Consider the following 13,234-nt stretch of genomic DNA (forward strand, 5'->3'; position numbering starts at 1 on the left):
AAGAGAGGAGCTGGTTATCTGGAATCTCTGGGTCTAGGACAGAACTAGGACTCCCTGGGTCCAGCAAGAAAGCTAGGGACCTGGAATCCTTGGTTCCAGGAAGTGAGCTAGGGACCTGGAATCCTGGGTCTAGGATGAGAGCTGGGGACCCGGTATACCTGGGTCCAGTGGGTAAGCTGGGAACCTGGAATACCCTGAGTCTAAGAAGGAGCTGGGTATCTGGATCCCTGGGTCCTGGAGCGGGGATGGGTACCTTGGGCCCCTCAGTCCTGAATGGGAATTGGAAGCCTGGAGGATGCCTAGGTCTAGGAGAGAAATTGAGGGCCTAGGATCAGAGCTTGGAGCTGGAATCCAAAGACCTTATGTGAAGCGGGTGTGGGGTGTGGAATTAAGAGTCTGGGATCCCTCGGTCCTGGGAGGAAACCAAAGGCCCTAGACCCTTGAGTTCGGGAAGAGAGCTGGTTCCGTGAGTGCTGGAAGAGAAGTGGGGGCTCTAGATCCCTGGGTGGATGGAGAGAGGAGAGGGGGTACAGAGGATCCCTCGGTTTCCCCTTGCTTTGGGGCCACCCCACCCCCGGAAGCACCCGTCTCCAAGGCCTCAAGCAGGCCACGTGCATGGCCTACCCAGCCAGGTTCCTGGGGCGCTAACCCAGACGTCAGGCCTGAATTCCGGCAGCCGGTCGCCAATGCCCACGTCGGCTGCCATTCACTCCGGCTACGGCTAATCCCCTCCCGCCGTCTGGGGCCGGCTCCGCCCCAATGCAGCTGCGCTTCCACTGGCTCCCACCAAAACGAAGCACCTTTATTTCCTTCATTGCCATTTGTCCGGAGAGGTGTCAGTCACCTTATACCCGCCCCCGCCACTCAACCATTGGCTTAGAAGACAGGACTAGAAAAGGATTCTGGTTAAGACCGAAAGTAATTCAGTCCAAACGCAAGCGCATCACACAGATCTCGTCAGAGACTGGATACGTTGATTGCCAATCTCTATAAAAACCTCCTTCCATGTGTACTCATTGGCTTGCGTAGACGACTATCTCGCCGGACGCCCGCCCAGCCGTTCAAAGAAGCCTTTCGCCAGATCCCTCCTTCCTGTCCACTTGACTCTTCGGAGCCATCAATCCGATTCTGAAGCCGCCCACCGATTCTGGAACTCCCGCTTCATTGGGCCTCGGGTCTTCTCGGATCTCCTCGATTTGCCCTCCCAGCGCCGGCAGCCCACAGCCCACTGCTTCCGAAAGCTGTCGATCTCCCGGCGCCTCCCGCCCACTGCCCCTCCCGGCACTCCGATTGGCCGCTCGCCTCCAGAGCCCGTGATTGGTGTCCCGGGAGCAGCAGCCGCCTTCCATTGGCCCGGAGGCGCCGTCCGTCAAGCCGGCGTCGGGAGGGGGCGTCCCTCTCCCCCCTCGTCGTCTTTCCAGCCGCTGGGTTCCCAGAGTGCTCCGCGGCCGTGTGGAGCGAGGCCTTGTTCCCGCGTTGAGCCGCTGCTGCCGCCGCCGCCTCCTCAGCTTCAGCCTCCGCGCCAGGCCCGGCCCCGCCGCGCCATGTCGGACTACAGCACGGGAGGACCCCCGCCCGGGCCGCCGCCACCCGCCGGCGGGGGCGGGGGAGCCGGAGGAGCCGGGGGTGCCGGGGGAGGCCCGCCGCCGGGCCCGCCGGGCGCGGGGGACCGGGGCGGCGGCGGTCCAGGCGGCGGCGGCCCGGGCGGAGGGTCAGCCGGGGGCCCCTCGCAGCCGCCCGGCGGGGGTGGTCCGGGAATCCGCAAGGACGCCTTCGCAGACGCAGTGCAGCGGGCCCGCCAGGTGAGGAGGCCGCGGGCCTGAGGGGCGCGCGCGCGGGCGGGGGAGGGGGCGGGGTCACGTGCGCGCGCGGGGTCGCGGGGGGGGCGGGGCCGCCGCGGGGTCACGTGGGGCGGTGGGCGGGGGCCTGGGCCTCCCCAGACACCTGGAGTGGGGGGCCCCCCCCGGGGGTGACCCCCTGCAGGGGGAAGGGTCGTCCGGGGTTCACCCAAGAGCGGCCGCTGCGTGTGCAGGGTACCTGGAGCTCGGAGACTCACTTTGGGGACTTCCCTCCCCCGTTAGGACATCCTCCACTCTTGGAAGCAGGGGGTCCGCCTTCCCAGGGAAGTCTTGCTGTGCCCCCACCTCCCCATCAGGGCAAAGAGCAGTTTGCCCCCAACCCGGTCCCATTTCTGCCTGCTCCCCAGGAAGGAGGGACTTCGGGGGGGGGAAGAAAAGTCCTCTTGAGCTTGTAAAGTGGAAAGGGGACCCTTTGGCTGCCAGGTAGTGTGGCCAAGCACTTAGTTGAAATGGGGAGGGTGGGCCTAGGGACTGGCTCTTTTTGATGCTTCTGGTGACTTGAAAGCGTGGTCTGTCTCTTTTGGGGAGAGAAGGGAAGGGTCCCACCACTGTGTTTTGGGGCATGATGACTACGTGGAGGTGTCACATGCTGGTGTGTGACATCCCCGGCTTCATTCTCGGCCTCCCCACGGCCTGAGGGGAGGAGGCCCATAGAAAGCGAGAACTTTGTTGCCCTTTCAAAAGGAAGCTGACCCGGCTCAGGCCATTGAGTGCTTTCTCACTCAGGATTGTCCCAAAACCTCCAGGACACAGTGGGAGGTCCCGTTAGGGGAATGCCCTCTTCCCCTCCCAGCGTGGTCTGTGGCTTTCACCCCTGGGGTGGGACAGGGTTCTAAGCTGCACTTGATCTGGTTGCCCCCAAACTGTCTTGAGTGAGAAGCAACTCTAACAAGGGGAGTTGGTGCTGTCAGTTGGGGTGGGATAAGGCCCCATCTAGGCATCCCAAGAGTTTTGGCTCAAAGTGTCTTTAAAAGGAAAAAAGAAAAAGTTTTACAGGTGAAAAGATAGATCCTCAGCTCATGGTTTGTGTTTCTTTGGAAAACTTGTAATGATTCCACCAGCAGAGTCTGGTCTTAAATTTGTTGGGTTGGAGTTTATTTGACGTTGCTGTTCGTGTGTCTAAAATGTAACATGTGTTCCGAGAAAGGTGTTCTGTTTTGGTTAAAATGAGGGTTTCAGATGCCTTGAAGCAAAAACTTTTCTAAGATTTGTTGAACAAATGCAAAGATTTTGAGAGTGAGGGAGATAAAGGAAAGTTGTGCTCTTCAACATCCCAGAGGACCAGGAGCTTGGGCAAGGGAGTGTCTGAAAGTTCTCCCTGGAGGAGGGGCCCTGAGGACCTTCCCTGGCACCTGAACTTCTGTTCCTTTCGCCCCTAGAACAAGTCAGTGTGGATTACACTCTGGCCACAAACAAATTAGGCACAAATCTCATAGAGAAAAGGGAGTTTTGAAATTCCTGAATAACTCTTGAACTCTGAGGCCTTGGGTAAAAACTTTTTCTAGAAGGTCTTAACCCCCAGGCTCTTCCCCAAATCTGGGGGAAGCCACTCCCAAGCCAGACAGCAAGACCTGTTGGGTTTAATGAACCAGAGAAGTCGATCTGAACACCATGGAGGGAGATTTTGGGTGGTAATTTTTCTCTGCTTACAACTTTATTTCTAGATCGCAGCCAAAATTGGAGGTGATGCCGCTACAACAGTGAATAACAGCACTCCTGATTTTGGTTTTGGAGGCCAAAAGAGGCAGTTAGAAGATGGAGGTAACTACCTGCTGGAGGGGCAGGGGGGAGAGAGTGAGGTGCCTTTGTTTGAATGTGGTTCAGAGTGGGGGGAGCCCGCTGCCATTTTGGTCTTTTAAAACCTCAGCGATCCCAGCTTTGTTGTCTCTTTTTGTTCGGGCTGCCATCCTGAGGTATCAGGTGGCTGAGTGGAGGGCAGATTGATTGTGACCAGGTCCAAGTTGTAAGTTCTCAAGACTGTTCGTCCCCTCCTGCCAAGCTAGGGAAGTGTTGGCAGTTCTCTCGAGGCCCCACATCAGTGCAGTGTGGCTGGCCCGGGGGCATGCAGTGAGATCCAGAGCAGCCCAGGGTATCAACTCAGTGAGCAGCCTGACTTCCCCAAGGCAGGTTTGGTCCTAAGCCGGAAGGACTCGGGTGCCACCGTAATTTTCCCCCTGTTACAAAGGGCTTCTTATACCTGAGTGCCAGTGGGGGGGATTGATGAAGTCTGGCCCCCCTCAGGGGTTGATCTCTGCTACTCCCCTGCCCTGGCTCTGACGTGGGGGCTGGGGGACAGGACGATTGTCTGCCAGGACATGCGGCACCAGCATCAGATTTGAGGCAGCTGTGGGTGGGTGGGTGGGTGCTGCATCTGACATCCTCTTCTTTTCACAGACCAACCGGAGAGCAAGAAACTGGCTTCCCAGGGAGACTGTAAGTCCACTGGGTGACACAGGCAGAGGGCAGCTTCAGGATCTTAGGAGGTTTCTAGCAGTGGGGAGCTGGAAGTACTGAGCAGACAGCACCTCCTGCATGGAGGCTCTTGGTGTTCCTCTGGGGTCCATGAGCTTTAGAGAACCCAGAGCCTGGGAATTGAGGCAGAAACCTCAGAGTGTGTGTGGTTGTGAGGCGGGCTCCATTGCGTTCACTCGGGAAGGCTCGGAAGCACTGTGATAAGTGCTAGTTGCCCCTCGTGCAGGCAGGAATGCCTGGGGCCGGCAGTGTTTGGGGTCCCAAAGAGGAACCAGGCCAATCTTTCCTTTGGATTTTCTCTCTGCAGCCATCAGTTCTCAGCTCGGACCCATCCATCCTCCCCCCAGGTAAGTTGTGATTTGGAGAACATGTCATTTCTTTTCTCGCTATCTCTGGCCTTTTGTACTGACTTGAGGGAGAGCTCTGTCTGAGGCCACATCGTTTAGGGCTTTGTCTCCCTTGCTGCTTGACCAGGGAAAGGAATGAAAAGCAGAAGGAGCTTCATTTGTCCCTTGTACTTACTGTCTGTGGGGCTGTAGAGAGCACAGGGCTGTGGCTGTTAGCTGTAATGAGGAAGGGGGAGCTCTGCACCCTCTTGCTTCCTTTGTTTGGAGTGGGGACAGTCAGAAGCACAGCTATCCCTCCTCCTAGGAAAAGCTGGGGACTGACCTTAGCCTTCTCATCTGTCTTCCGTAGATTCTTGTTCCCTGAGAGCTGGAGGAGCCAGGGGGTCGGGGTGGGGGGAGGGTCTTTCTTACCTTTTTGCCCCAGAATGACCTCAGTGAATCTGATGTAGAATCCTTTGTGAAGGACCCTGTTCTTTTTTTTTTTTTTCTCAGTTGGCTAAAGTTTTGTGAAATGCAGTAAAAACAACTTACTAGGAAAATGAAATGAAAAAGATACAAAGCCAGTTTTTTTTTTTTTAATTAAGATCTATAGACATCAGATGACACCATCAGATTTCTGTGAAAGTGTCCCAAGTTCTCTCAGCACTGGTCCAGGGGTTCACGCCACCCCAGACCAAGCCTCTCGTGGCCCAGAAAGGGAAACTGAGGCCCCGAGAGGTTGGGTGATCTGCTGTGGGCCGAGGGAGCCCCCGAGCTGTTGTCAGACTCTGCTTGGGCCTGTGGGGGCTTGGTCCCTATGTCATAGAAGGCGGGGGCTTGGTCCCTATGTCATAGAAGGCAGGGCCTGTGGCTTTGGGGGTCTTTCTCCAGGAGGCCCTCTGGCTCTTCCATCCCCCCTACTTCGCTCCTACTTGAGGCTGACTCTCGTCGTCTCTCTTTGCAGGACTTCAATGACGGAAGAGTACAGAGTCCCAGACGGCATGGTGGGACTAAGTGAGTGTGGGTCAGCCGTGATCAGGGATGCCCGTTATCCCCCCCGTCTCTGGGACAGTCTCCCAGGAGCCCCCGGCAGCCCAGGAACCTCTGGTTTGAAAGAGCCCATTTCATGCTCTCTCTGTTCCCATCCTCTCTGGCCGGGGGAACGGCGGAGCTCTCAACTTGGCTGCTCCGCCCCCCCACCCCCACCCCCCGAACATCAGCGGGGCCGGGACCCCCTCCTCACAGTCTTCTCAGCGCCCGGCTCCCCGCCTCAATCTCTGCTTTTGTTCTTTTTTTCCACCTAGTCATTGGCAGAGGAGGCGAACAGATTAACAAAATCCAGCAAGATTCGGGCTGCAAAGTGCAGATCTCTCCAGGTATGGGAAGCCAGATCTGGGCCAGGACAGGCGCTGGGCTGGGCTGAGCTGAGCGGGGCTGGGCGGGGTGTGGGGGGGGGTGCTCTTGGGCTTTCTATCATAATCCTCTGACTGCCGTGATTGGATAGAGGTGAAACGGACTGGTGTTCATCGAGCACGTTTTATGTGCTAGGCTCTAGCACGGCGCCTCGAGGTGTAGCTACAACTCTTTATTTTCTTCAGTTTTCTGGTGAGCGGGGAGGGCTGGAATCCAGTACAGGGAGCTGCACCCCAGACCCTGCTCTGACCATGTTGCCACCTGAGGTAAACACCTGGTGGAAAACAGGCGGGAATGTGTGAGGCAGGGGAGCTCATTAGGAAGAAGAGCTGAGGTCAGGCCTGGGTTCAAGTCCAGTTCTGCCTGCTCCTCGGCAAGTGCCTGCTTTGCAGGGCTTTCTGAGGGCTCGCCCTGCCTAACCCGTGCCCTTCATTGACTGGAAGCTGCTCGTCATCAGTGGTGATGGACAGGGCCCAGGTTTGGGACTTTCTGGAATCTGCCTTGCTTTCCATCTCATCTTTTTTCCTAAAAGTTTTGCCTCCCTTACTGGATTGTAAGCTTCCTGACCTTGGCCTTGTGTAGAGCAGCCCCCCAAGTGTTGGGGAGGTAAATTGATCTGTCAGGCCGCCACACGGTGGCAGAAGTAGCCACTGATTGTTCTGGAGGTCTCCTCATCTACGTGGAAAGTCCTCCTGGTGGCTGCAGACCCAAGAATGCATTGACCCTACCTTCTCTTCTCTCCAGACAGCGGGGGCCTACCCGAGCGCAGCGTGTCCTTGACAGGAGCCCCGGAGTCTGTGCAGTAAGTCCCTGGCTGGGCCTGTCACTGTGATGAAGAGAGTGGGCAGAAGCCCTCTGGATCCCTTTGAAGTTGAGGGTGACTCCCACACCATGTCTCTCAAGCCTTGCCCTCTCCAGGGGGGCTGTCCTGACTCTATGATTCCCCTGAATCCTGAGATCTGGGGAACCTGGGCCTGAATAGCCCCAGCCCCAAGGACAGGACCATTTGTCATCTGTCAGGCCATGTGGGTGGGAATCGCCTTCCCTGGGACCTGGGTGGAGCTGCCAGGCCAGTCCTCTCTCAGGTGATGACACCCATTCTTCCCCTTCCCAGGAAAGCAAAGATGATGCTGGATGATATCGTCTCTCGGGGTCGTGGGGGCCCCCCTGGACAGTTCCACGACAACGCCAACGGGGGCCAGAACGGCACGGTGCAGGAGATCATGATCCCCGCAGGGAAGGCCGGCCTGGTCATCGGCAAAGGTGGAGAGACGATTAAGCAGCTGCAGGTAAGGGAGTGGACCCCTCCCCTCCCAAGAAAGTTTCCTCCCTGGGGCTGTGCGTCTGCACACCGCTGCCCCCAGCCGCTTTGCCAGGGTCCTTCATCCTTTTTGATCACACCCGGCCCCCCACATGCCCCAGAAAGTCCTTTGAGAGCTCAGCACTGACTCTCAACCTTGGCTGTAAAGGAACGGGCTGGAGTGAAGATGATTTTAATCCAAGATGGATCCCAGAACACGAACGTGGACAAACCACTCCGGATCATCGGAGACCCTTACAAAGTACAGGTGACCGCACCCCGGGGGCTAGCGAGGGGTTCTGGGGCAGAGAGAGGGCAGGCAGATGAGCTGGAGATTCATATGCAAGTGGAGAGGTTTTCAAGAGCGCTGGCTTTGAAGTCAGCCCAGGACTTGTTCTCTGCTGAACTCTGCCTCCCGGCCATTTGTATGTGAGCAGGTGGCCTAAGCTCCAGAAAATGGGGTTGCTCACCACGTCTGCCTCTTAAGGCGGCGGATAAAGAGCGCGGCACACGTGCGTTGGTCCTTAGCTTAGGCCCGTGACCCCTGGGCACGCGGTGGGGCGGCGGTGCTTATATGAGCACTGTGCTTCGTGTGTTTGTAGCAAGCCTGCGAGATGGTGATGGACATCCTTCGGGAGCGTGACCAGGGTGGCTTTGGGGACCGGAATGAGTATGGATCCCGGATCGGCGGGGGCATTGATGTGAGTGCAGGCTTCCCCAGGTGGATGGAGTGCCAGGATAGGCTGGGGGGGCGGGGGGGTTGGCCAGCGGGCAGCAGAGGGCCGCAGGCTGGGGACAGAGCCCAGCTGACTCTCCTGCGTCCCGCCCGCCCTCAGGTGCCAGTGCCTAGGCATTCTGTGGGGGTGGTCATCGGCCGGAGCGGAGAGATGATTAAGAAGATCCAGAATGACGCGGGTGTTCGGATACAGTTTAAACAAGGTCAGGGGCCAGCCGGGGGTCCGCTGGGCACGTGGACATGTTGACCAGGTCTGTCCGCTGAGGAGCACTCTTGGGGTCCCCTGCGGGCAGCTTGGCACCAGGGTTAGCCTGTTGAGCCTCTGCGGTGCCTCATTACTCCTAGACCAGCAGGACATACCTCATCACCTCCCCCCCGGTGGGATAGCCACGTGAGAAAGTGGGTGACAGGCGGCTTTCCAAGTCCAAGGGGGGAGTGTGTATTTCTCTCCTGTCAGATCCTCTTTTTTCCTCTCCCCGCCCAAGGGCTCTCCTGACCACGCCGCCAGGGCCCCTGGGCTGCATTAGCTTACACGGCCCCAGCTCTGGGCTCCTGCCAACCACAGTGAGAGGGTCTGTGGGGAGGAGGGACTCCTCTTTGCTTTTGAGAGTTTTGTTGTCAGTTCTTAGTTCTGTCAAGTGCATCCGTTAGTTCTGGGGGATACCTGATTCAGAAAGAAGCCTCATCCGCCACCCTGCCTTAGCTGGTTGGTTTCCTTCTCTGGCACCGTGGGCCCGCCGGCCTTTCTCGGCCCCTGAATACGTGGAGGGCGGCGAGCAGCACTTTGAGGCTGAGATATTTCAGACACCTAGCCTGGTCCAGCTTCTACCCTGAAGAGGCGGTGTTAACGGGGGTTTGGAGTTGTGCTTCTCTTGTAATTGCGTTTTTGTTCTCTGGGTGCTGCCTCAGATGATGGGACGGGTCCCGAGAAGATAGCTCACATAATGGGGCCCCCAGACCGGTGTGAGCACGCCGCGAGGATCATCAATGATCTCCTCCAGAGCCTCAGGGTGGGTGGCGTCGGCTGTGCTGAGAAGGGCTGGTGGGGACAGAGGGGCCAGGCTGGGTTCCTGTGTTAACCCTCTGTCTCCTCCCTGCCCTGCAGAGTGGTCCCCCGGGCCCTCCAGGGGGTCCTGGCATGCCCCCAGGGGGTCGAGGTCGAGGAAGAGGCCAAGGCAACTGGGGCCCTCCCGGTGGGGAGATGACCTTCTCCATTCCCACTCACAAGTGCGGGCTGGTCATCGGCCGAGGTGAGTAGCCCTTCCACGGGCCCCATCCTTTCCCCGCTCTCCTCCCACCCTCCCTTCACAGCCTGTGGCTTCCGCAGGTGGCGAGAACGTGAAAGCCATAAACCAGCAGACAGGCGCCTTTGTAGAGATCTCCCGGCAGCTGCCACCCAACGGGGACCCCAACTTCAAATTGTTCATCATCCGGGGCTCGCCCCAGCAGATCGACCACGCCAAGCAGCTCATCGAGGAGAAGATCGAGGTGGGCTGGGGAGGGGCTCTGGGAGCCTGGGCCTGGCTCCTTCTCCCACTCCACTGACTTGTCCGATTCTCTTTCCTCCAGGGTCCCCTCTGCCCAGTGGGACCAGGCCCTGGGGGCCCAGGCCCTGCCGGCCCCATGGGACCCTTCAACCCCGGGCCCTTCAATCAGGGGCCACCCGGGGCTCCCCCTCAGTGAGTATCCCTGCCGGCTCCCTGGGGTTTGGGGTGGGGTGGGGCTGTGCTGGCAGGGAGACTGGCGGACCCTGTGTCCGTTCCCTCCACTGAGATGGCCAGCCCCGCCTCGTGGAAGTGCTGAGCGTTTGGCCCCAGACGTGATCCCGGCCAGCCCCCTGTTTTACAGACACATTCTTAAAAGATGCCACAGGTGTTGCCCTTGGTCTCCACCCACGCGTAGATCCGTGCATGGTGCGCTCGGGGACTTGCACTTCCTTGAGTCAACACAGCCTTTGGCGTTTGCATCGGTCATCTCATGCCCTTCCCTGGGCCAGGAACCCGCAGCGCCACTCAAGGGGTGCTCTGGGTCCCCGTCCGAGCTGCGGCCATCCTCTGTGGGGACCCAGGAGCAGCCTGGCTCACGTGTTCCCCGTTCTCGTCCTGCAGTGCTGGAGGCCCCCCTCCTCACCAGTACCCACCCCAGGGCTGGGGCAATACCTACCCTCAGTGGCAGCCGCCTGCTCCTCACGACCCGAGTAAGTGTAAGGACCTGACCAGGGCAGGCGGAGAGGGGCCCGGCTTTCCGGGCCACCGCTCAGCCCACACGTCCTCCTCCCACAGATAAAGCCGCGGCTGCCGCCGCAGACCCCAACGCCGCCTGGGCCGCCTACTACTCACACTACTACCAGCAGCCCCCAGGCCCCGTGCCAGGCCCAGCGCCGGCCCCCGCGGCCCCGCCCACCCAGGGCGAGCCCCCTCAGCCTCCACCTGCCGGCCAGTCAGACTACACTAAGGCCTGGGAGGAGTATTACAAGAAGATCGGTGAGTGCCTGGCCCACGGCGGGGGCTCGGGTCCGCCAGCGAGCAGTGGGCGGGTGGGTGGCCGTGTCCCCCGCCTGGGCTCTGACCTCGCAGCCTGTGTCCACAGGCCAGCAGCCCCAGCAGCCCGGCGCGCCCCCGCAGCAGGACTACACGAAGGCCTGGGAGGAGTACTACAAGAAGCAGGGTGAGCCGGCGGGGCCGCGGGGGGCAGGACCGGGCTCGCCCTCGTGCCGGCCACACTCACCCGCCCTCTGCTCCCCCACAGCTCAAGTGGCCACGGGAGGGGGTCCGGGAGCGCCCCCAGGCTCCCAGCCGGACTACAGTGCCGCCTGGGCCGAATATTACAGACAGCAAGCCGCTTACTACGGACAGACTCCAGGTCCTGGCGGCCCCCAGCCTCCACCCACACAGCAGGGACAGCAGCAGGCAAGTGGGAATTGCCACCCTCCTCCTCCTCCTTTCTCCTTCCAACCCCCGGCTACCGTCCATCCTGCCTTAGTGGGTAGCGCCGGAAATCCCTTCCCCTGCGGGGTGTGTCCTTGATGCCTGCAGCGGGGGCCACGTGGCCAGAGGTCTCCGGGAGTCCCCACGCGCCGGGGGAAGTGTGTGCTGGGTCCAGAGGTTAAACGAAGAGGCCTCCCTCCGCCGGCCCGCTTGTTCCTGTGTAACGCTGTCATGATGCTGGGGGAGAGCGCGCGAAACAAATAAAAGGAGGAACTGTTGAACTGGTGGGTAGTCCTGGGGGTGGGGGGCAGGCCGTCCGCTCAGATGCTGGTCGCCATCCTGGCTGCTAACTCACTCAAAATCTGGCCACTTGGGAAGAAAACGGATATTTTTTCCCCTCTCTGCATTACTTTCATGGTTTTTGTTCTTTTGATTCTTTTATTTTTGAAACCACGATCTCTCCCCGCGTGTCCAAGTGACTGTGTGTGCTGCAAGCGGCCCCGTGCGGCTCGGCCGTGGCCCGGCCGTGGCTCCTCCCGTGGCTCCTCCCGTGGGCTGTGGGGAGGTGCCGAAGGGCCTGGGCCCTCCCGCTCCGCCCAGGCTCGGCCTCTCTGCTCCCGCGCCCGCCTTGTGTCCTGGTCTTGTCTGTGAAGTGGGCATGACGATCGCTGCCACCTTCCAACCTACCTCACAGGGGTGTTGTGGGGACACCGTGATCTCTGACTGTCATGTTGTGATGCGCCGGGGCCGCCCGCCCTCCTTCCTAAAGACAGGGCCCCCTCCTCCCTCCCCTCCCCTGCTCCCAGCCCTGAGCGCTTCTCTCTCTCTCTCTCCTCTCTCTCTCTCTCTCTCTCTCTCTCTCTCTCTCTCTCTCTCTCTCTCTCTCTCTCTCTCTCTCTCTCTCTCTCTCTCTCTCTCTCTCTCTCTCCCCCTCTCCCCCTCTCCCTCTCCCCCTCCCCCTCCCTCCCTCCCTCCCTCCCTCTCTCCCTCTCTCCCTGCTTCTTCTCCTTCCTTTGTGTCACTCTCTCCTCCATCAGGGAGCCAGTCTGACTTCAGCCGAGCCCCGGAGCACTGACTAGACAGCTACAGACACACCCTTCGGCCTGCGCTCGCCACAGGCTCGGGAGAGGGGCTTCCTGGCCCCCTCCTCGCCCCAGTCCCCCAGTCTCCCGCCTCCCCTCCCGTAGTGACCAATTCCTATCTCTTCCCTCTCCGCAGGCTCAATGAATCGAATGAATGTGAACTTCTTCATCTGTGAAAATCTTTTATTATTTTTTTTCCATTTTCTGTTTGGGGGCTTTTTGTTTGTTTTTCTTCCGTTTGTTTGTCGAGAGAGCGATGGCTGCCAAGTGGGGGGTGCCTGGGGAGCCCTCGCTGTGAGTGGCTTGGAGGTCGCAGCACAGGCGGTGCCGGGCTCTCGCTCTCTCGCTCTCTTGCTCATTCTGTGTGTCTCACATGCTTTTTTTCTTTCAAAATTGGGATCTTTCATGTTGAGCCAGCCATAGAAGATAGCGAGAACTAAATCTCTGCAAAAAAAAAAAAAAAGATTAAAAATTAAAAAACAAAACAAAACCTATGAAATTATATATATATATATATTAAAAAATCTCTATCATCCCCCCCCCCGCCCCACCCCAGCGTTCCTGACACTGCCTCTTTCAGGAGAAAGCAATTCATTGACTCCTTACTACCACCCTTGGCCCTCTTCATGTTTTTAAAATAAACTTTTAAAAAGGAAAAAAAGTCACTCTTGCTATTTGTTTTTTTTAGTTAGAGTTGGAACATTCCTTGGACCAGGTATTGGTATTGCAGGAAAGCCCGCCACCCCCCCCCACCCCACGTCAGGCAGCCCCTCGCTCAGCCTCTCTGCTCCTCCTCTCGCTCCTCCCCCTGCCCCAGCTCAGCTCCCCTGCCGCCCACCCCTCCCGCCCCCCGCCCCCAGGACTGCTCTGTCGTGTTTCATCGGTTCAAGAGGACATTGAAACGGAAAACAGTTGAGAACAAAACAAAAAAAAAATTGTATGGCAGTTTTTACTTTTTATCGCTCGTTTTTAACTTCACAAATAAATGATAACAAAACCTCCCCGTGTCTGCCGGGTGCCGTCTCTCTCTTTCTCTCCCCGTAGAGTTTTGAAGCAGATGTTTGTTCTTTATAGATGTTGTAAAAGCCTGATAATGGTGATTGGAAATTACAAGCTTTG

At 58.6% G+C, this 13,234-nt stretch overlaps 1 protein-coding gene across 5 annotated transcripts; it reads left to right on the forward strand.

The window, feature by feature from the left end:
• Nucleotides 1–875: 875 nt before the first annotated feature.
• LOC118892682 (KH-type splicing regulatory protein) lies at nucleotides 876–13,115 on the forward strand. Of its 5 annotated transcripts, none has more exons than XM_036847453.1 (20): nucleotides 879–1,802; nucleotides 3,524–3,620; nucleotides 4,254–4,292; nucleotides 4,639–4,678; nucleotides 5,622–5,671; nucleotides 5,962–6,033; nucleotides 6,815–6,872; nucleotides 7,185–7,359; nucleotides 7,540–7,638; nucleotides 7,973–8,071; nucleotides 8,207–8,309; nucleotides 9,016–9,116; nucleotides 9,212–9,356; nucleotides 9,434–9,594; nucleotides 9,676–9,785; nucleotides 10,215–10,303; nucleotides 10,389–10,589; nucleotides 10,696–10,773; nucleotides 10,855–11,015; nucleotides 12,252–13,115. In XM_036847453.1, exons 1-20 carry the CDS (start codon nucleotides 1,545–1,547, stop codon nucleotides 12,258–12,260), a joined length of 2,145 nt encoding a protein of 714 aa, XP_036703348.1. In that variant the 5' UTR covers nucleotides 879–1,544; the 3' UTR covers nucleotides 12,261–13,115. The 5 variants fall into 5 exon arrangements, with proteins under 5 accessions (XP_036703347.1, XP_036703348.1, XP_036703346.1 ...); XM_036847455.1 differs by lacking the exon at nucleotides 12,252–13,115 and having other exon boundaries at nucleotides 1,224–1,566; nucleotides 1,711–1,802; nucleotides 10,855–11,914; XM_036847454.1 differs by lacking the exon at nucleotides 12,252–13,115 and having other exon boundaries at nucleotides 1,224–1,560; nucleotides 1,702–1,802; nucleotides 10,855–11,914.
• Nucleotides 13,116–13,234: the final 119 nt, after the last annotated feature.

The sequence above is a fragment of the Balaenoptera musculus genome, chromosome 3 (assembly GCF_009873245.2).
Source record: "Balaenoptera musculus isolate JJ_BM4_2016_0621 chromosome 3, mBalMus1.pri.v3, whole genome shotgun sequence".
NCBI classification, from domain to species: domain Eukaryota; kingdom Metazoa; phylum Chordata; class Mammalia; order Artiodactyla; family Balaenopteridae; genus Balaenoptera; species Balaenoptera musculus.

What these genes read in the sequence shown, in the direction of transcription:
- LOC118892682 (XM_036847451.1), top strand. Translation starts at nt 1,545, where the DNA reads ATGTCGGACTACAGCACGGGAGGACCCCCGCCCGGGCCGCCGCCACCC. An exon ending in CAAAGTGCAGATCTCTCCAG is followed by an intron (nt 6,034 to 6,814) that starts GTATGGGAAGCC and finishes TCTTCTCTCCAG; the next exon opens with ACAGCGGGGGCCTACCCGAG. An exon ending in ATCTCCTCCAGAGCCTCAGG is followed by an intron (nt 9,117 to 9,211) that starts GTGGGTGGCGTC and finishes CCTGCCCTGCAG; the next exon opens with AGTGGTCCCCCGGGCCCTCC.